The sequence below is a fragment of the Pan troglodytes genome, chromosome 7 (genome assembly GCF_028858775.2).
Source record: "Pan troglodytes isolate AG18354 chromosome 7, NHGRI_mPanTro3-v2.0_pri, whole genome shotgun sequence".
NCBI classification, from domain to species: domain Eukaryota; kingdom Metazoa; phylum Chordata; class Mammalia; order Primates; family Hominidae; genus Pan; species Pan troglodytes.
Window position 1 is genome coordinate 108,062,953 of NC_072405.2, and position 22,994 is coordinate 108,085,946.

The window sequence follows — 22,994 nt, forward strand, 5'->3', positions numbered from 1 at the left end:
TCATCTAAAAAAAAAGAAAAATCGAAAGAAAGTGGAAAGAAAGTGGAACACTGCTGTATACTAGCTCCCAAATTTGTTTGACCATAGAATCCCTTTCTCAAGCATCATTTTGGGACTAGTTTATGGTTAAATGTCCTTTGTGACCATATGAGTGAATATTGGTGGCAGGGTATTAAGAAGCTTATAATGGCTATGAGGTTGGAATAACTTTATTTTTGGGACAGGGTCTCTGTCACCCAGGCTGGAGTGCAGTGGTATGATTATGGCTTGCTGCAGCATTGACCTCCCAGGCTCCCGTGATCCTCCCATCTCAACCTCTTGAGTAGCTGGCACTACAGGCATGCACCACCATGCCCACCTAATTTTTCTTTTTGTATCTTATGTAGAGATGGGGTTTCACCATGTTGCCCAGGCTTGTCTCAAACTCCTAGACTCAAGTGATCCTCCAGCCTTGGCCTCCCAAAGTGCTGGCATTATAGATGTGACTCACTGTACCAGGCCAACTTTACTTTTTTTTTTTTTTTTTTTTGAGACAGAGTATCACTCTATCACCTAGGCTGGAGTGCAGTGTTGTGATCTCGGCTCACTGCAACCTCCGCCTCCCTGGGTTCAAGCCATTCTCCTGCCTCAGTCTCCCAAGTAGCTGGGATTACAGGCACCCGCTACCAAGCCTGGCTAATTTTTTGTATTTTTAGTAGAGATGGGGTTTCACCATCTTTTCCAGGCTGGTCTCAAACATTTAGTAGCCTCAGGGGATCCACCCTCATCGGCCTCCCAGAGTGCTAGGAATACAGGCGCCCACTACCATGCCTGGCTAATTTTTGTATTTTTTTTTAGTAGAGGTGGGGTTTTGCCATGTTGACCAGGCTGGTCTCGAACTCCTGACCTCAGGTGATCCGCCCACCTTGGCCTCCCAAAGTGCTGAGATTACAGGCGTGAGCCACCATGCCCAGCCTGCAACCTCAATCTTCTGGGCTCAAGTGATCCTCCCACCTTAGCCTCCCAAGTAGTTTGGACTACAGACATGCACCACCATGCCCGGCTAAATTTGTATTTTTAGTAGAGATGGGGTTTGACTATGTTGTCCAGGCTGGTCTCAAACACCTGCACTCAAGCAATCTGCCTGCCTCAGCCTCCCAAAGTGCTGAAATTACAGGCATGAGCCACTGTGCTTGGCCAAGTTATTTTATTAATAAAAGAGTAAAGTTGCATGATCTGATCACAAAGAATGATGATTTTATTTCTTAGATATTTTGTCCCAAGTGAAAGGAGACTGAAAACCATTAGGTGGTGTTCACCCTGGTGAGCAGGAGCCAAGCCCATGAGTCATGGGCCTTCTCCATGTTCTTCCTCAACATTGGAAACAACTTTGTTTTGGAATATTGCTCGTGAGGAATCCAAACACATAGTGTTGAATAGTGAAGAAGAGTTAAAAGATGAGATAGCACAGTAGGCTGCCTTCCCATTCACTTGCCTAGGCCAGTGATGTAGGCGTTGATCAATGCTGTGTGAGTGTTTTGTGGGGAAAGTCCGGCAACTCCCTCTAACCATAGTAGCAGACTTTGATCCTCCTGAAAAGGTTCCCTTTGACCTGGTTGTTAAGCATTGTGGATGGTAGTGCTTGATTATTTTCCCCCACCCTGGAAGTACTTGCTAGTATAAGAGAATATGCTGTCTTGGGAGAAGTACCATCAACAAAAATGCTCTTTGCAAAGAAGACCTCATTTTAGTAGGTTTCTGTCCCTTGCCCTGCATACACCCTTTAGAATGGTTCAGAACTTTTGAGACATGGTGTGGCTCTGTCGCCCGGGTGGCTGGAGTGCAGTGGCATGATCTCGCTCACTGCAACCTCCACCACCAGGGCTCAAGTGATTTGCTCACCCCAGCCTCCCAAGTAGCTGAGCTGGGCAACAGAGAGAAACTCCGTCGCAAAAAAAAAAAAGGAATGATTCAGAACTTGCAGAGAATACAAATTTCAGAGATCCCTGGATATACAAAATGTCCCTGGATACATATCACTGACTTCTTTTATATGGTAAGAGGGCAGAGTCAGGCTAGAAATTTTGTATTGGTTCTAAATAATAGCTGTCTGCTTTAATCAGTTGCTTTCTGATAAGCATGTCTGAATTGGTGCCCAAGGAATACTGTCTGGAATGATTAATGAGATTTGCTAATGAGGCCCTTTTCTTTTGCAGCCTCCTAATTTTCCCTACAGAGATGATGTCATGTCAGTGAATCCTACCTGTTTGGTCCTTATTATTCTTCTGTTTATTAGCATTATCTTGACTTTTAAGGTAAGCATGAAGATTTTACTTATAGTCTAAAAATATTAAGTGTATTCCTGAATGCTAAATAAGTAAACAAACTTTGGTCAGTTTATTGTCTTTCTTTGGACATCCAAATTGCTTTTTGATTTCCTAAGATTACAATTCTTTATGCTGTCTATATTAGAGGTAAACACTAATCAAAATTCCACAGTTTGATCAAGGAGTCCAAAATATATTTGGACAGAGATAAGTTAACATAATGTTATACATTACATAGTATATAATATTGCAACGTCTGTTACAAGGTCTGTGTAATGGATATTCTTTTGTAATTTTTTGCTAAAAGTGTAATATTTTCTGAATATTGTTCTATCTCAATCCATTATATGAATATCATTATTTAATAAATTACTTGTTGAGCATTGAGACATTTTTTACTTTTTCACTTAATAGGGCTGCAGTGAATATATTTAAGTACATCCTTATATTTATGCATTTATCTCAAGATAAATTTCCTTTTTTTTTTTTTTTTTTTTTTTGAGATGGAGTCTCACTGTGTCGCCCAGGTTGGAGTGCAGTGGCGCAACCTCGGCTTACTGCAAGCTTTGCCTCCCGACTTCACGCCATTCTCTTGCTTCAGCCTCCCCAGTAGGTGGGACCACAGACGCCCGCCACCATGCCCAGCAAATTTTTTTGTATTTTTAGTAGAGATGGGGTTTCACTGTGTTAGCCAGGATGGTCTCGATCTCCTGACCTCATGATCCGCCCACCTCGGCCTCCCAAAGCTGGGATTACAGGCATGAGCCACTGCGCCCGGCTTCAAGATAAATTTCTTAAAATCAGGGTGTTCATGGTTGGAAAGCCTTTGATAGGTTGTCAAATTGATGCCCCCCAAAGTTAAATGACTTCTCCTTCCTGCAGCAGTGCCTCACCCTTATCAATCAATTACTGCAAATTCTTTTTCATCTTGGTCAATCTGTTTATAAAACCATCATTGCAACTTGTGCTTATGAGCTACTAATGGGTAGAAAACTCTCATGGCTCTTTATGCTTTCAACTTTTTTCTTTTCTTCTTTTTCTTTTTCTTTTTTTTTTTTTTTTTTTTTTTTTGAGGTAGGGTCTCTCCCTGTAGTCTAGGCTGCCTCCTGCCTTGGTTTCCCAAAGTTTTGGGATTACAGGTGTGAGCCACTGCACCCAGCATACTTTGAATTTTTGAATCTCAATGCCTTTCATTGTCTTAATTTTGGCATAAAATTACGTCATTCTTCAAAAATCATGCCTCAGTAAACTTGGGAAAGCTGCATTGAGGCAGAAAATTCATATAGGTACTGTGATGAAAAGGAGTAGAAAGAAAGTGGTTCATTGGAAACCAGTTGGCCAGGTGAAATGGCTCACACCTGTGATCCCAACACTTTGGGAGGCTGAAGTGAGAAGACTGTTTGAGCTGGGAGTGTGAGGCTGTAGTGTGCTATGATAGCAGCACTGTACTTCAGCCTGGGTGACAGAGTGAGACCCCATCTTGTTGTTGTTGTTGAGACAGAGTCTCACTCTGTCACCCAGGCTGGAGTGCAGAGGTGCGATCTCGGCTCACTGCAACCTCTGCCTCCTAGGTTCAAGCAATTCTCCTGCCTCAGTCTCACGAGTAGCTGGGACTACAGGCGCCTGCTACCACACCCAGCTAATTTTTGTATTTTAGTAGAGACGGGTTTCACCATGTTGGCCATGCTGGTGTCAAACTCCTGACCTCAGGTGATTTGCCTGCCTCGGCCTCCCAAAGTGCTGGGATTACAGGCATAAGTCACCACACCTGGCTGGGGACACCGTCTCTTAAAAAATAAATAAGGCTGGGTGTGGTGGCTCATGCCTGTAATCCCAGCACTTTGGGAGGCCAAGACGGGTGGATCACGAGATCAGGAGATCGAGACCATCCTGGCTAACATGGTGAAACCCTGTCTCTACTAAAAATACAAAAAATTAGTTGGGCATGGTGGCAGGCGCCTGTAGTCCCAGCTACTTGGGAGGCTGAGGCAGGAGAATGGCATAAACCCAGGAGGCAGAGCTTGCAGTGAGATGAGATCGAGCTACTGCACTCCAGCCTGGGCGACTCCATCTCAAAAAAAAATAGTGAAATGTTGGGGTGATCAGACCCAACACCAGGTCGTAGGGGTTGTGAAGTCCAGCGGAGTCAGAGGAATGAGACAAGACAAGAGTACATAGAGTGGGTCCAGGGGTCCAGTGCCAGTTTGGAGGCTGCGAAGGCCCTGAGCTCTGGGAGTCCACACTATTTATTGGTAATCAAACAAAGAAGCAGGTAGTGAGGACGTGTGGATGTGGGGGTGGACAGGTGAGGACGTGAGGACAGAAAGGTAGTGGTGCATCAAGCGTAGCCGTGACGGTTTTGCATATGCTCTGCTACTTGAGATAAGGGAGAACAGGTTCTTCTAATTCGAGATACAATCAATTTGTGATCTTGGGAGAGCAAGGAGCAAGGGACCAGCGAGTCTGGATATATTCCACAGGCTACAAGGGGTTTTATGCTCTGGGCTTAGATTGTAGTGCGGCAGGGCAGCCTTCCACCCTTTGGCACAGAGCTTGGTGTTCCATAGGCCACAAGGGGTTATAGACCCTGGACCCAGGACATGTTCCAAGACACTTTTACCTTATGTCAGAAGCCCTGCCTCAGCTCTTCTGCCAACATAAATAAAAAAATAAAAATAAAAATAAATAAATAAATAATGAAAGAAAATGAATTGAGTCTAAATTTCCATCATAAAACACCATGATTTCAGGTGTCATTCAGCAGTTAAGGATGGGAGTGAATTTTACACACGGATGTTGGGCCTTACTGCCTTGCAGCTCCAGCTCCTCCGCTCCAGTTTCTTGGCTGGTATTTGGCCCCACATGTTGTCCTCTGACCTCCAAGCCTGTGAGGCTAGGGCTGCCTACCATCCAGGCTGCAGGCAGGGCTGGCAGTGCCCCCTGGTGAAAGGCCACAGACTCACATCTCACTCATTGTAGTTCGTCTTTGAAGGGTAGACTCCCCTTTTCACTTCTGCTTGTTTTTGGTCAGTCTCCCATGACTTAAAATTTGTGTGTGTGAGTAATTTTTCTAGATTTTATAAATCTTACCTGCAGGAAGGTTAGTCTGACCAAGCTAACTCTGCCATTACCAGAAACTCAAAGCTAGGACCTCACAATTATCTTTAAAAAGACTTTTAAAATCTTTTAAACATTTTCACTTGTACTTATTTGAAATGCCCACATCACATTTTGAGTCAGAGGACCTAGGGTTAGCTTCTGTCAGTATGACTTCTATTTTATTTATTTATTTATTTATTTAGGCACAACCATGTTCATCATTACTAGTCATATGGTCTAAATTAGCAAAACCATAGCAGAATAAAATATACTACTCATTGATGTATTTATACAGACATTAAAAGATATTTTTGAATGCACTTAATTTTTAAAAAAAATTTTGTGGGTACATACCAAGTGTATATATTTATGGGGTATATGAGATATTTTGATACAGTGCAGAATAATCACATCATGGAAAATCGGGTGTCCATCCCCTTAAGCATTTAGTCATACTCTTTTAGTTATTTTTTTTTTTTTATTTTTTTTTTGAGACAAGAGTGTCACTCTATCACCTAGGCTGGAGTGCAGTGGTGTGATCCCGGCTCACTGCAACCTCCGCTTCCTGGGTTCAAGCAATTGTCCTGTCTCAGCCTCCCGAGTAGTTGGGACTACAGGCGCCTGCCACCACGCCCGACTAGTTTTTTGTATTTTTACTAGAGACAGGGTTTCATCGTGTTAGCCAGGGTGGTCTCTATCTCCTGACTTTGTGATCCGCCCACCTCGGCCTCCCAAAGTACTGGGATTACAGGCGTGAGCCACCATGCCCGGCCCACTAAATAGTTCTAATTCAATATTGCAGAAGTGTGAAATAAGAAATAAGGTCAGTGAAAGAAGTACCTGGGCTTTTCAAGACAGCAGGTCGAGGTTTTTCCCCTTTTGGAGTGTGTAGTAGGTGAATGCATGTGGCCTTGCAAAGGCCCTTGAGAATGCCTATTCTGGGCATTCCATACGAATACAATCATCATACAATATTTTGTTTTGTTTTGTTTTTGTTGTTGTTGTTTTTTTGAGATGGAGTCTCACTCTGTCACCCAGGCTGGAGTGCAGTGGCGCAATCTTGGCTCACTGCAACCTCCACCTCCCAGGTTCACTTGATTCTCCTGCCTCAGCCTCCCACATAGCTGGGATTACAGGCATGCATCGCAATGCCCGGCTAATTTTTGTATTTTTAGTGGAGACGGGGTTTCACTGTGTTGGCCAGGCTGGTCTCAAACTCTTGGGTTCAAGTGATCCATCCACCTCGGCCTCCCAAAGTGCTGGGATTACAGGTGTGAGCCATCGTGCCCAGTCCCATTATTATTATTATTATTTATTTAGTTTTTTTTTTTTTTGGAGATGGAGTCTCGCTCTGTCACCCAGGGTGGAATGCAGTGGCACGATCTTGGCTCACTGCAACTGCCATCTCCCGGGTTCAAGCAATTCTCCCGCCTCAGCCTCCTGAGTAGCTGGGACTACAGGCGCACGCTGCCACACCCAGCTAATGTTTTTGTATTTTAGTAGAGATGGAGTTTCACTGTGTTGCCCAGGCTGTTCTCTAAACTCCTGAACTCAGGTAATCCACCAGCCTCGGCCTCCCAAAGTGTTAGAATTACAGACGTGAGCCACCTTGCCTGGCCCCGCCCCATTATTTTTATTGTTGTTAATACCACATTGTATGGATGGTGCCACATTTTGTCTATCCATTCATCAGTTGAGGGACATTTGGGTTGCTTCTACTTTTTGGCTATTATGAATAATGCTGCTGTGAACATTCAAGTTTTTGTGTGGATGTATATTTTCATTTTATTCGGTATATATTATATATATACTATATGTAGAATACCTAGGAGTGGAATTGCTGGGTCCTGTTGTAACTCTGTTTAACCTTTCGAACTGCCGGACTTTTCCAGAGTGGCTGCAACCATTTTACATTCTCATAAGCAACGTATTTCCTGGATTTTAGCAATCTAGTTTCTCTATGTGTTTAAACTTCTTTTAATCAAAGAATTTTAATGTTAAGGGATTTTGAAATCCTTTAGTTCTAATCCAATTACACATGATGGAATGAAAGTACAGAGTTCATAGCTTAAACATCTCCCGTGAACTCATGTTTCATTTCTAAGCAGTATTTATGTTGGACATTAATTTTAAGTATCGTCGTCGGATATTTCGTTAATAAAGGGGAAATGTTTTAGTGAATTTTATTGACTGTGAGATAAATTTATATGCTATGAAATTTTTAAAAAAATCGACTTGTGTAATAAAATCACAGATAATCATATAGAAGAAAAATTTCCAAAGAAGCAGTTAAACTGTGGCAATAAATGAGTTAATACATTCGATTGTTCTGTGAATTCAGGAGCGATAAATGTTAATTGTGTGCTTGTTCTTTCCAGACACTTATTCTTAGAAATTTCTCATTCAACTCTCATCCCTCCCCTCTCCCACCTTCCCCCAGTACCACCCCCATACCCCCATTGGTGTAATAGAATACGGCTCCAGTAGCACATTGTGCCAAGAAGTTACTATACCCAACATTTGTACTTTCAGGGACTTTTGGTTTAGTAGAGCTGTTATAATATGTGCATTTATTGCTTATGTCAATAAAAGTTTTATAATATGGCTTTATCTGTGTGGTATTCTAAATTACCTGCAGTTTGAAAATTAAAAATCTGATAATCACTCCTCATTTTCAGGGTTACTTGATTAGCTGTGTTTGGAACTGCTACCGATACATCAATGGTAGGAACTCCTCTGATGTCCTGGTTTATGTTACCAGCAATGACACTACGGTAGGTATGATGTCACTTATGGCAGAGATCTCGCCCACACCTTTACTGTATGCTGATCTTTAAATGTTTCTAGTGTTTGCTACATTTTTATTGTTACTGAAACATACTCATGAGCTGCTTAGTTATCAAAAGATTCATCTTAGTTATCAAAATACTCATTTAACTATGAAGTTAAATGTATTTTGTTTTTCTTACAGGATATTAAAATGTAGATGGCTCAACTCTGGTTTATTTTAAAATGTATTACAGATAGATAATATATGTACCTTACTGTAATTATTTATCTTAAACCTGCATTGTTAAACCATGGTGTATAATTCTAGATATCGCTTCTGCATTGTATGACATTATATTAACTCACTTTATATGTGAAGTTAAACCAAGATGCGATGTTTACAGGTAGGTAAAAAAGAACTGCAAAGTTACTATGTCTTTGTAATTTATCTTATGTATGTATTCTTAGTAAAATAATTTAGATGATCTCTGTTCTGCTACTAGTTGCTCATACTTTAAAATTGCAAACCTGTCATAAAAGATTTTTGAAAACATGTCTTCACTGGAAGAGTCCATGAAAACATATACACTTTATGTAAATTATCTTGAAATTTCCTGGCTCATGGTAAGATGAAGGTATAAGTCCTCATGGTGTCTCCGTCGTCACTGCCTGATGTAATGCACAGTACCAGGAAGTGCTCCATGCATGGTTAGTGAAAACGATGGGGATGGATGACATGTAACTGTGTGGCATGGGACAGGATGGGTGGGTCAAAACGGATAGGATTGGACTGGACGGGTGAAAGGAACACATAAATGGTAGGAGGTCAAATTTATACTAGAGTAGAGTTTTGTGTTTTTGGTTTTTTAGTTTGCTTGTTTTTTTCTGGTGACTTGCTCACTCTGACCTTACCGAAATAATCCAGCCTGTTCCTTACTTTACTTTCTTGTGTATAAAATGAGACTAAAACAGTTACAGACTTTGTATTAAATACATGGGTGTAGGCTACTGTATTACTGAGAACTCTGTGTGATAGCTAAAGCATGTTATACACTGACAGTTTTCCTAAATGCTCACCACACATTTCTTGAGTTCAATCAAATATGCATGAGCAGTGGTTTAATAGACAGCCGTGACCAGATGCACAAAACCTGGCATACCCAGGTGCTGAGGAGGCTCGTTTTGGGAGTCTGCAGAATTCTGTGTATTGATTACAGTAATCACGTGTTCTGCTCAACCCCTTTAAAATATCACTCCTGGGTCTGTAACTCTCTTTGAAAGAAATATCTATTCAAAATTTTTGTGATTTTGATAAAATTACTGGCTTAAGAATTTTTTTCCTTTTCTCTGAGTTGTTGGGTATTTTTTCATTTGTTTTACCCATTAACTTTTTTTGTTTATTTGTTTTTTGAGTTCGCCCAGGCTGGAATGAAGTGGTGTGATCTCGTCTCACTGCAGCCTCCACCCCCTGGGTTCAAGTGATTCTCCTGCCTCAGCCTGCCGAGTAGCTGGGATTATAGGTGCCCACCACCACGCCCGGCTAATTTTTGTATTTTCAGTAGAGATAGGGTGTTGCCATGTTGGCCAGATTGGTCTCGAACTCCTGACTTCAGGTGATCCACCTGCCTTGGCCTCCCAAAGTGCCAGGATTACAGATGTGAGCCACTGTGCCCGGCGTGTTTTACCCATTAACTTTTGCAGAAGGCAAGTTGTTGTTTAGCCATCTATAAATTTTTTCTTTTTCTTAAAACAAATAAAAAGTCCATAATTAGTGTTCTACTGAACTAACGAAAAATGTAAGCAAGGTTTGAGATTTTTAAGTTTGAAGAACCAATAAAGTTGTTACACAAGATACATCAGAACCTCTTTGTAAATTTCATGGCACATAGGGCTTATAAAGCCACCATCTTTTTAGAAGTATGTCAGAGCAGAGAATAATACCCATATTGCATGTGCTTGTTTTGATATGGTGGTGTTATGAAAGAGGAGGCGATACATAGGTTTTCATCCACAGTTCCTGGCTCTTAACTCTTCATAGCCATTGTTAGTCTTTGGTTATTACCCTAGGTGTGTCAGGTCTTAGGGAATCTCTGACTTACTCCTGCACTAAGGCAGGATTCTAATCTTCCCCCTTCCTTTCTAACTGTGGGTCTTAAGACCTTCCCTAAAGAGGGTCCAGCCTCGTACCCTGAGGGAAGGCATGCTGACTGTCCTTAGGAATGCTGAAGCTTCCTTAGGGATAGCTGAACTCCTGGAGGTTCCTTGAGGGTGGTACACCCAGGAAGGGCTTGGAAGCTCCATGTTCCTTCCCCCATATCTATGAATCTCTTCATCTGTATGCCTTGTATCCTTATAATAAGCCAGTAAACCTCAGTAAGTGTTTCTGAGTCCAAAATGTTATGGGAACCTCAACTTGAAGGCTGGTTGGTCAGAAGCTCCTGAGGCCCAGACTTGCAGAGTGTTGGAGTGGGGAGGGGTCACTTTTGGGGATTGAGCCCTTAACCTGTGGGATCTGACACTGTTTCCAGGTAGATAGTATTATGTGCGCATCTAAGCGAAGAGACAACCTGAAAAGGCTAAGTGTGAGCAACAAGGCTGTTTATTCACTCAGGTGCGAGCGGGCTGAGTCCGAAAAAGAGAGTCAGCGAAGGGTGGTGGGATTGGAGCTAGTTTTATAGGTTAGGGGTAAGCAGTGGAAAGTTACAGTTAGGGGCCGTTTATTGCGGGCAGGGGAAGGGGTCACAGGCGGGAAGGGTCACAGGGCACAATGTCACAAGGTTGATCGATCAGTTAGGGTAGAGTCTGTTACAATGGTAGAATGTTGCAAGGTTGGCTAATAAGCTAAGACGGCAGCTAACTGTTTTTCTTCTTTTGTGGTTTTCCTGTTGTCCTAGACTTTCTGGCTCCAGGAGGCCTTCTGGATGTATACGTGTGGGTCACAGAGGTTACAATGGCTTGACCATGGTGCAGCTTTCTCAGAAGACCTCACATTCCTGTCTTTTTATATTAATAATGGAAAAACAAAAATGAGAAAGAGTAGTGAAGTATGGCGAAAATTTATGGCGTAAATTTTGGGGGTGGTATGGAGGGATGATGGGAGATTTTTCTCAGGGCTGCTTCAAGCGGGATTAGGGGTGGCGTGGGTACGTAAAGTGAGAGAGAAAGGTTAAACTGAAGGGAGACCCTGGGGCAGGGGGTGACATTGACGAATTGTTAAAAGGAGCATATGTCGAATTTAGTGATTAGTAATAGCTTGGATGCTGTTTTGTATGAACCGAGAGATAGCCCGAAAAGACAAGGTCCGAATAAGAGAAGGAGAAGGATGAGTGCTAAAGGGCCTGTTAGTGGGAGGAGCCATGAAGCTAAGCTAGAGAATGGCCAAGTAGGTCCAGTATAACTATCTGCCTGATTAGTGAGTTTTTGAGCTCTGTCTTTAAGTTTTTTGATATTGTCGTATACAAAGCCTGATTGATTTACGTAAAAGCAGCATTCTTCATTTAAGAATAGGCAGAGTCCTCCTTTTTCAGCAGTAAGCAGATTGAGGCCTCGGCGATTTTGGAGGACAACTGCGGCTAAGGAATCGACTTGGGATTGGAGGACAGAAAGTGAGTTATATCAGTAAGGCTAGCGGAGAAGTCATTGGAGAGACTGCGAAATGTGGTGATAGAAGTTGCAAGGCCTGCTACTCCTGTTCCGATTGCAGCAGTGGAAACTCCTAATCCTATAAGCAAGGGAATTCATCGAATGACTCTTTTTTGTCTTGTTGGAGTTACAAGGGGAATGGGGAGTTGCTCGCTTCCATTTGCAAACTGGGTTTTGGGAGTAAGGAAGATTTAAAGTGCAGGTGCCTGTCTGGTTAGCAGGGAGGCACATGTAGGTGGAAGAGCTGCAGAGGAAAAAGAGTCCTTGAGGCAGGCAGAACTGGAAATGCAGAGTAAAAAGGTAAGAGTGTGTTCTGGAAGTGGGGTCCTGCACCCAGACCCCTAGGGATCCAGCAAGGGTAGCAGCGTTAGAGGTTGTAGCGGGGTTTGGTAGGGGAGCTGCATGGAGGGAGAGGTTCTATTTTCATGGTGTATAAGAAAGCGCTTGGTATCTACAAGTAGCCATTCACTGTTATTTATAAAACTAGGTGTAAGCAGGCAAGAAGAAGGACTTGCAGGGGAAGCTGTTGAACGGGGGAGGGTAGCCAAGGATGGAGCAAGTGAGCGGTAAGCGTCTTTCTAGACAAAAGTTGCTACCAATGTTTTAAAGACTGTTAGTGATGAGAGTGGGACTGGAATGCTCCAATTTGCTGGTTGATGTGAGTGTTGGGGCTTTGGAGGTGAAGAGTAAAGGAACATAAGGAAGACGGGAGGTTACCTAAGGGAATTCCAGTAGGTAATTGTTGGGAGATGCATAAGGGAGCAGCAATGGGGATAGTTGTCTGTGTAGCGAGGTGTCCAAGAACAGGGGGTGTGGAATTGATGTAGGGAGATAGACCTCGTAGGTAGGTAGGGAGAAGAGCAGCAGCCTGTTAGTATGAGATATTGGGGGAGTTTTTGCTGAATTTTTCTTTTCTTTCTTCTTTTTTTTTTTGAGACAGAGTCTTGCTCTGTAGCCCAAGCTGGAATGCAGTGGCACGACCTCGCTCACTGCTGCCTCTGCCTCCCAGGTCCTGGTTCAAGCAGTTCTCCTGCCTCAGCCTCCTGAGTAGCTGGGATTATAGGCACGCACCACCATGCCCAGCTAATTTTTGTATTTTTGGTAGAGATGGGGTTTCACCATGTTGGCCAGGCTGGTCTTGAACTCCTGACCTCGTGATCCACCTGCCTCGGCCTCCTAATGTGCTGGGATTACAGGCACGAGCCACCGCGCCCAGCCCCTGCTGAATTTTCCAGAAAGTGAAGAAGATGTTCGGGAGGGTAAAGGTGTGGGGGTCACTGAAAGAGGTTTGGAGGTGTAAGGAGATGGGGGAGGTTGCCTAGTCAGCTAGTAGGGCAGGGACAGCTGTGTAGTAGGAGGAAGAGAGGGAAATGCATAGCCAACAATTTTTTGCTAAGAAAGGATTAGAGACGGTGAGGAGAGAGTGGGTGGGTGAGGTTGATGGTATGTTGGAGATAATTAGGGAGGGGTAGAGGGTAGCAGGAGAACGGGAGCGAGACCCAAAGTGAGTAGAAAAGAACTTCATCGAGGTGGAAGAATTGGAGAGTGCCTTGCCACACAAGGTCACCTATCCACTCTAGGAGAGAGTTAAGGGTGGCACCTTGAGGATGAGACCAGGAGATGTCAGTTACAATGGTCCAGAGGAAAAGCGTGAGCCGGCAATGAAGACAAAAGCAGGGCATTTAGAAGTAGGCGAGAATGGTGATTAGGGACCTAGGTAGACATTAAATAGTGGGGTGACTATGTAAAGTCCTATTGTAAATGAAAGATACAAAGGGCTATTGTTCTTTTTCAGGAATGCGAGTAAGTTTAAGAGAAGTGGGGGAGAGTACTTGAGACTTCCAGAAGGAGGTAGAGGAGTTAGGCTGGTGGTCAGATGGGCACAGTTTTATCCTGGAGCAATGAACCCAGTGGGGAAGGTTCTGTAGACGGACCGTGGTTGGAGTGCTGTAAACGACCTGGTAGGGTCCTGTCCACCGAGGTTGTAGAGTTTGAGGGGTTAGTTCTTAACAAGAACTGACCGTCGGGCTAGGATGTCTTTATATGGCTGGGTATCTGGAGTGGGTAAAAGGAAATTGGCAGCTCAGCGGATTTCATGTCTAGCTTGTTGAAGGACTGGAAGATAGTTACCAAGAGGGCTGGTGTCTGGAATGAGGTTGGGCCCATGTAAAAATGTGCGGCCATATAGGAGATCAAAGGGGCTATACCCTGTGGGTTCTTGAGGGGTGGCTCGAATTCGGAGGAGAGCAAAGGGTAGAAGAATTGTCCAGTCTTTTTTGAGTTGGAGGGTAAGTTTGGTAAGATGTGTTTTTAAAAGACTGTTGGCCTTTTCTACTTTTCCTGAGGATTGAGGATGATAAGGGTCATGGAGATTCCATTGAATACTGAGGGCTTGGGAAACTGCTTGGGTGATCTGACTAATGAAGGCTGGACTGTTACCAGATTGTACGGAGGTAGGAAGACCAAATTGAGGAATTATGTCAGTTAGGCAAGAAATGACTGCAGTGGCTTTTTCTGTCCCTGTAGGAAAGGCTTCAACCCATCTGGTAAAGGTATCAACCCAGACTAGGAGGGTTTGAATTTGCAGACTCGGAACATAGGTGTGAAATCTATTTGCCAATCTTGTGTGGGGGTAAATCCTTGGGCTTGGTGTGTGGGAAAGGGAGGGGGTTTTAGGAAGCCTTGGGGAGTAGTAGAGTGGCAGATAGAACAGTGAGATGTGCTTGTTTTGAGAATGTATTTCCATAATGGGAAAGAAATGAGGGGTTCTAAAAGACAGGTGAGAGGTTTGTATCCTACATGGAAGTGGTCATGAAAGGAAGAAAGGATAGAGTGGGCTTGTGAGGCAGGGAGAAGGAATTTTCCATGGTCTAAGAACCACTTGCCTTGAGTTGGAAAGGACTGGTAGAACAGGTTTTCAGAAGAAGAATAGGTGGGAGTGATAGATGAGAAAGACAAGTATTGGCTGTCTGGAGTGGAGACTGGAACGTGTGCAGGCGCTGAGGCTGCCTCTTTTGCTGTTTTGTCGGCGCAGACGTTTCCTTGGGCAATGGGGTCAGATGTTTTTTGGTGCCCTTTGCAGTGGATTACTCTGGCTTTGGCTGTAAGGAGGGCAGTTTTAAGGAGAGCCTTTGTTAGACCCAGCTGGTGCCTGCTGCTTGTTGGTGGGAGAAACCCCCACGCCTTTGGTCACAGGAGCCTTCTGCTTTGATTGTTGTGGTATGAGAGCAGAGGAAAAACACAGCTTGAGAGCTTTCCCCAAAACAAATATACTTTTAGTTGTTTTCTTCCAGTAGAAATTTTATAGAAATTAGGGTGCTTAGAGAATTTAAGAACCATGAGTAAGTCCCCCAAATGCATCCTACTAGCTTTTTGGAGAAAACTTCTATTTTTCCCCTTTGAAAGACACAAAGGTATGGAATAACAGGTTTGTTTATTTAGGCTTAGTTATAAAATTGATCAAAATAGCTACACTTTTCAACTGCATGTTCCCACCTCTTCTAACGGTGTGCCTCTTTTCTTCAGAAGGGCTACCAGGTGGGCAGTAGTTTGTGGTAGCTACATTTGGGGGCCATGGTCGAATGCCAGCTGCGTTTGTTTCCTGGTGTGTTGACATACATGCCGGGAAATTGCTTGGTAGTGGTTGGTCATTCTCTGTCATTTTGTAACAACTTGCCATTTTTAAGATGAGGAAACTGAGGTACTGATAATGTTACTATTTTCCCACAGTTCCCAATGAGCCATTTTTTAAAATTTTCTTCTGAAAGAATTATATTCCTGGAAAAGGTAGATTTATCTTTTCTCTTAACATAGTTGTATTGATATAATCCACTCCAAAATATCAGGGTAGACCACCAGTTGAAGTCTCAGCTTTCTGACAATATTTTTTATTTATTTATTTTTATTTTATTTTATTTTATTTTATTTTTATTTTATTTTATTTTTTTGAGACAGAGTCTTGCTCTGTCATCAAGGCTGGAGTGCACTGGCACGATCTCGGCTCACTGCAACCTCTGCCTCCCAGGTTCAAGCGATTCTCCTGCCGCAGCCTTCTGAGTAGCTGGGATTACAGGTGCGCACCGCCACGCCTGGCTGATTTTTTGTTTTTAGTAGCGAAGGGGTTTCACCATGTTGGCCAGGCTGGTCTCGAACTCCTGACCTCAAGTGATCCACCCACCTCTGCCTCCCAAAGTGCTGGGATTACAGGTGTGAGCCACCGCTCCTGACCTTCTCTGACAATATTTTGTTAAAAGATATTTACAAAAACAAAATGGGGCCAGGCACAGTGGCTCACACCTGTAATCCCAGCACTTTGGGAGGCCGAGGTGGGTGGATCACTTGAGGTCAGGAGTTTGAGACCAGCCTGGCCAACATGGTGAAAACCCGTTACTCCTAAAAATAGAAAAGTTAGCCGGGCATGGTGGCACATGCCTGTAATCCCAGCTACTTGGGAGGCTGGGGCAGGAGAATCGCTTGAACCTGGGAGGTTCGCTTGAACCTGGGAGGCGGAGGTTGCAGTGAGCTGAGATTGCGCCATTGCATTCCAGCCCAGGAAATAGCAGCGAAACTCCATCTCAATCAATTAATCACTCAATAACAAAATGGTATTGTTATTTTTTAATTATTATTTTTTAAAGAGTTATTATTTTACCTAAAATAATAAGTTTCTAATCCCATAAAATATCTAGTAAGTGCTCAGGTTTCCAGTTGTGTCATAAAGGGATAATTTTCTAGCACTTTATTTGAAACAGAATATATGGGTCAATATGTAGTTTGTCTTTATAATTTTTTGTTGAAGAAATTAGGTTGTCCCACAGTCTAGATGATTCTGATTGCATGCTTCTCATGTAGTCTTCTGCATTACCAGCGAATTATTTGGATCTAGAGGCTTTTTGTGTTCAGATTTGCCTGTTTGTTTTGCAAGACTACTTCATAGGTGACAATTTTTTCTTCCATTAGGAAGCAGATAATGTCTGGTTAACCATCTTTTTGGAAGTCAAGAACCATTGATACTTAATACCTAGATTTATTGATTATTAGGGTTGCAATATGATCTATAATTCCTATTTCATTTATTAGTTAGAATATTTGTATAAAGAGAAGCTTTCCCTCATGTACTATTTGGCTACCCATTGTATTTGTGACATGGATAAATATACGTGGTTTTGTTCTCTTTGTCAGTTTTCAAAATAATGAACTCATTCCTCATTCTCTAGTGGTGACCAGTAAGGTTGTTTTAAAGTAATAAATGAACCGATGAAAACTCGCAGTGGCTCACGCCTGTAATTCTAGTGCTTTGGGAGGATCACTGGAGGCCAGGAGTTTGAGACCAGTCTGGTCAACATAGTGAGACCCCTGTCTCTACAGAAAAGAAAAAAAAAAAAATCCAGGTGGCATGTGCCTGTAGTTCTAGCTACTTGGGAGGCTGAGGTGGGAGGATTGCTTGAGCCTGGGACTTAGCTGGAAGCTGCAGTGAGCTGTGATCGTGCCACTGCACTCCAGCCTAGGTGACACAGCAAGACTCTTTAAAAAATAAAAAAGGGAGTGCTATTAATGTTGAAAAGTACAACCATTTTGATAAAGTTTATAAGTACGCCTAAATAAAATTTGTTACTCCGTACCTGTTTTCAGTCTTTCAAAGAGGAAAAATAAACTTTCTCTGAACAGCTGATATATTATAGTTAATATAATTAATGCTCAAGTTGTGCTATCTTTGGCCACTTGGAGTCTCTTCAAGTTGGTTTCTGAGTCTTTTGACATGTCCCTGGTTGTGTGTGTGTATGTGTGTATGTGTGTGTGTTTGAAGAGACAGGGTCTCACTCTTTTACCCTGGCTGGAGTGCAGTGGTGTGATCATGCACCTGGGCCTCAAACTTAAGCAATCCTCCTGCCTCAGCCTCCTGAGTAGGTGGGACTACAGGTGTGAGCCACTGAGACCACCCTAGTAGTCTTTGATTGCTTTCTTATTGTCTGGTATGACAAGATGCTCTAGGCTCATCTTGTACATTTCTTGCCCCAAATGTGGAATGAGCCATTTCTCCAGGCAGCCCTGCCTATGTTTTGTAGGAAATGACATCTGGAGACCATAATCTGGATTTCTGGGGTTAGAGGACAGGCTTTTTGTTTTGGTTTCGGCTTTTTAAAGCAGGGCTCTGCATGTTTAAAGATTGTTTAGAACTAAAGGAGTTAATGTTACCATTATCAATTAAGAAAACCAAAGTTACTGAAGCCTCCCTCTGAGACTCTAATGGGGATTGGAATGATCTAGATCTGTCATTTTCCCTGGTCTCCATAGCTGTGTTAAGAACTTCACCATGTGTAATAATGTATGTTTCTCTTTTGTTCACATCTTTGTTAGGAATCCACATTTACATAATAACATGTCATGTCTTGCTTTCACTTACTTCCAGATACTAGGCCAGATAGCTTTTCTCCCAGGCTGAATAGTTTCAGGTTGACCTCTGTGGAAAGATACTGGGGGCTCTTGCTGGTAGAAAATAAATGTGGTTTTTCCTCCTCTTCTCTGAAACAGTATACATATTATTATCCAGATGTGCTCTTTCCCAAAATTCTTCTCAGAGGGAGGATAGAGAAGAGTTACTAGATATTGGAGATCATTCCCTGGGTTAATCTCTCCTCCAGTTTCCCAGCTAAACCAAACCACATACTTTGAAAGGAATGCCTAACGCAGAAGGTCACAAACTCTGTTTATAATGCTTTAGAGTCATCCCACCCCCAGCACCCTTAGGCCATTGAAATAAGTAACATAACTGTTGATTTTATTGAGTAGTCATGTCCAAATGACTTAATATAGTGGTCATTGGGGCAGTATCTAACAAGTGCTGGCACATTTTCCTTGAAAATTTAAAATATAACAAGGTGCGCTTTTTTGAGTCTGCAGCTCCCTTGGGCGGGCCTGCTGGTGGTGCCTTGGAGCCCCCTTTCTTTTAGGGCAGTGTTATGAAAATCACATGGTGGGTGTATATTGTGTAATACCACACTCTCCACTGCTGCCAAAATTTGGTCATAAGAGGAAAAGATTTAAATACAAATCCTGTAGATCAGGAGTCCCCAAGCCCCAGGCTGCACAGCAGGAGGTGAGCAGCGGGCAAGCAAGCATTACAACCTGAGCACCACTTACAAGATTAGCAACAGCATTACATTTTCATAGGAGCACAGACCCTATTGTGAACTGCACATGCAACGGATCTAGGCTGCATGCTCCTTTTGAGAATCTAATGCTTGATCTGGGATGGAAGAGTTTCATCCCGAAACCATCATCACACACCCCCCTCACCCCCCCATCAACCCCTTAGCAAAGTTGTCTTCCATGAAACCAGGGACTGCCGATGTAGATTATGGTAATAGGTTTCTTTCACATTAAGCTTTATTCAAGTTAAGTTTTGTTTTGTTTTGTTTTGTTTTTTGAGTCTCGCTCTGTCAGGCTGGAATACATAGGAGTGATACATCAGCTCACTGCAACCTCCACCCCCTGGGTTCAAGGGATTCTCCTCCCTCAGCCTCCTGAGTAGCTGGGACTACAGGCACATGCCACCATGCCTGGCTAATTTTTGTATTTTCAGTAGAGACAGGGTTTCACCATATTGATCAGGCTGGTCTCGAACTCCTGACCTCAGGTGATCCACCCGCCTTGGCCTCCCAAAGTGCTGGGATTACAGGCGCGAGCTACTGTGCCTGGCCATAAATTAAGGTTTTAAAAAGTATTTCTTAAACCTATGTGACCTTGTTTACTAATACTAATAAAGGCCCGGATGGTGATAAGAGCCAGTATTATGTTAAATCTAAATGTAGGGAACCTGATTCCTCTGGAGTTGTGGCACTCAAAAAGCAGTGAGGTTGATATTTAGCCAAAATGGTATGTAAGAATTCTGATTGCAGATAAAAGAATCATAGTCTTGGCTAATGTAGGAAAATTCCTATTTAGGGAAAAACAGGAAAATTTTTAACTCCATAGTATTTATTATGCCATGTCATATTGTAGGCTCTTATCCAGATTAACATTATATGCAAACTTATTGTTTTAACTTCAAAAAGTATTTTGCTATGTGGGGGCCTTCTTTTGCATCTAACTGCTTGAAAAACGCAATTGAAGAAAGGTGAGTGTGGCTTCTTTGGTTTCAGAAAATAAGTATAAAGAGAAAAATATATATATATATATATACACATATAAGGTGAGTGATGACTGGGGCAGAGGCCAGATTATCTTCTCAGTGTCCTTTTCTCAATAAATTCTCTTTGAGGCACCTGAGATTAATTAAGGCTGACCTTGGGTTGTCAGAAAGCCACAAAACAGGTATTGCCTGACTAAGGGGGAATGGGAGTGGAGTCAGATTTAGTAGTGGTTGCAATGACTTTCAAAAATTGTGCATGAAAAATTTGATGTTTTTCCTCCTGCCACTTTTTTTTTTTTTTTTTTTTTGGAGACAGAGTCTCTGTCGCCCAGGCTGTGGAGTGCGTGGGTGTGATCTTGGCTCACTGCAGCCTCTGCTTCCCAGGTTCACGTTATTCTCCTGTCTCAGCCTCCTGAGTAGCTGGGACTACAGGCACATGCCACTATGCCTGGCTAATTTTTGTATGTTTATTAGAGACAGGGTTTCACCACGTTGGCCAGGCTGGTCTGAAACTCCTGACCTCAGGTGATCCACCTGCCTCGGCCAGCCGAAGTGCTCCTGCCACTTTTAAAAGCAGGTTATTACTTCCGAGTATAGTTTGGATATGGTTAGAAACAAGTTCTTGACTGCATAATAAGTTCTGTTTTTTTTTTTCCCTTCATAAAAGTCATAATTAACTTTCCAAAATGGTTTGAAGAAGGCTTTGCCTAAGCGTAGTTACTAGGTTGGCTATTAATTTAGCATCCTTTTCAGTCCTGTACGCACCAAATTCAGGTACATTAAAAGCAGCTCACAACGAAACAGTTTTTACCACTGTCATCTGCGTAAATGAACCAGAGGGCCCAGGGGACGGTGAGGGTAGAAGGGGAGAGAAAGAAGATTCTTCAGGAATTGGACTGGAAGAGTTTGAAACTCTAGCCTGTCATTATTGGCTTTCAAGCTTCTTGCCTACTAAGTTTAGAAGAGAGATCTTATTACTAATATCTCAATTTTAGGTATCACTTTTCCCTTATAATTTAGTAATTTATATAATCTCTCCAAGCATTTTCTTTTCTTTTGATTTTAAAAGCCCAAAACAAAAGTGACAGGTTGATATGGAATAGATTTGGTAAAATTGCCAATAAGCTGAGAGAGCACTAAGAGACTGTTTCCAGAAGCAGGGTTAGAGGCAGTGAAGGTCTGGCCCAGGGCAGGAGTGCCGGGAGTGAGGCAGGCAGATGGGAGAGCTGTCAGAGGTAGTTAATAGTAGATCATTGAGGGAACTGGAATGACAGGAGCTCTCTTGTGTGTGACTGTCACTTAACATATACAATCACGCACTTGCAGGGTAGGGTAACACCTTGAACGTCATCTGGCCCAGCCATCTTTTGATGCCCTCATTTCCTCAACAGTGTGCCCACCAGTTCCATCCAGTGAGGGTTGAGTGACTGCATTGATGCTGTACTCCTCTCTGCATCTCTTAGACCTCCCTACTCTTGTGTTTGTATCATAGGTTTCTCCGCAGACATGTGGCAGTTGCCGCCCATCAGGCCTTGTGCCGAGTGCTTTACATAGATTAACTCAATCACACAAGAGTCCTTCACGTACTAGGTCCTATTAATTCCTGTGTTGCAAAAGAGGAAACTGAGGCACCAAGAGGGTAACTTCCCGAGATCACCCTGCTAGTCGAGTGGCAGGAGGGGGACTACAACCTGATCAGCCTGGCTGCAGGCTGTTCTGACCCACTCACCTCCTCCTAACTGTTGTCCAGTTGGGACTGCAGCTGGGGCCAAGTGTTGTCACCGCCGTGTCTGGCTGTATTGCCCAGGATGAGGAGTGAAACATGTGGACACTTTTTCATTCAGACAGTTCTTCTCGAGTACAGTCAGAAACTTTAAAAGCAGTGGGATTTTCTGGTTTGTTGTTCGTTGGCTAGTTTTTACCTTTTCACACAGTGGAAGGGAGGGGTGGGTAACTCAGAAAAGGGGTGGAAGAAAAAGAAAGGTTAAAAGTAAATTTTGCATACCAGGGCAGCTGCTTATCTATATAGTTGTGCTACACAGTCCTGCTTCCCATACCCCAGTCCCTGCATTCTCCCAATGTTGTCATATGCGCATACAGCTTCAGATAGACTTACCTGTTGGTTCCAATATCAAAGCATCGTGGGTGAGATTGGACTACATGCTCCTGAGATTTTTCTCCCAAAACCTTTTCCTTGGCTGTAATTCTGAGGTTCAGGCTGACAGTATGTGACTGTTAACTCGGCTCCTATTTCTTTCCTTCTGCATAATATTCTTCCAACAATTTTTTTTGTTTTGTTTTGTTTTTGGTGAGATGGAGTTTTACTCTTGTTGCCCAGGCTGGAGTGCAATGGCGCGATCTCGGCTCACTGCATCCTCCACCTCCCAGTTCAAGCGATTCTCCTGCCTCAGCCTCCTGAGTAGCTGGGATTACAGGCATGTGTTACCATACCTGGCTAATTTTGTATTTTTAGTAGAGACGGGGTTTCACCATGTTGCCCAGGCTGATCTCGAACTCCTGACCTCAGGTGATCCGCCTGCCTCGGCCTCCCAAAGTGCTGGGATTACAGGCGTGAACCACTGCGCCCGGCCACCAACAATAAAATTTTAAATGTCCTGGTCTGCTGGAAATTATCTCCGAGCCATATAACTTTCCAGTTGTTTCATCCCAGAGCAACATTCAAGAAGACTACACGAGCACTTGTAAACGTTAGGAGGCTTTGCATCTGGGGGATCTCAGAGTGTGTTTGAGAGAACATCTAGAGCAGTCAGATCAACACATGGATGTTTGAAACCTAAAGTTCTTAAAGCTCCAAACAAACCTAGTTTTCGTTGTGAACCATTTTACTATAAAACACACACACAACTTATTTAATAACGTGCCTCAGAGTCCATATTGATTTTACTCTAGGGACAAATAAGGCAAGGAATTTTATATTTTTACATTTTAGGAAAGGCTTCTGGGAATGTATTTCCCTTTCCATTATTGCAAGGGAGGTGGCAGGGAAGGATGAGGAGTAGGGGAGGCAGGTGAAATGGGAGTCTGAG

The 22,994-nt window shown here is 43.1% G+C and overlaps 1 protein-coding gene across 1 annotated transcript in view; it reads left to right on the plus strand.

Moving 5' to 3' along the window:
- Window positions 1-22,994, plus strand: part of LAPTM4B (lysosomal protein transmembrane 4 beta) — a 76,803-nt gene that overhangs the window by 41,134 nt on the left and 12,675 nt on the right. The window contains 2 exon segments of the mRNA XM_003951305.3: window positions 2,196-2,294; window positions 8,084-8,179. Of these exon segments, the coding sequence (XP_003951354.2) occupies window positions 2,196-2,294; window positions 8,084-8,179 (195 nt within the window).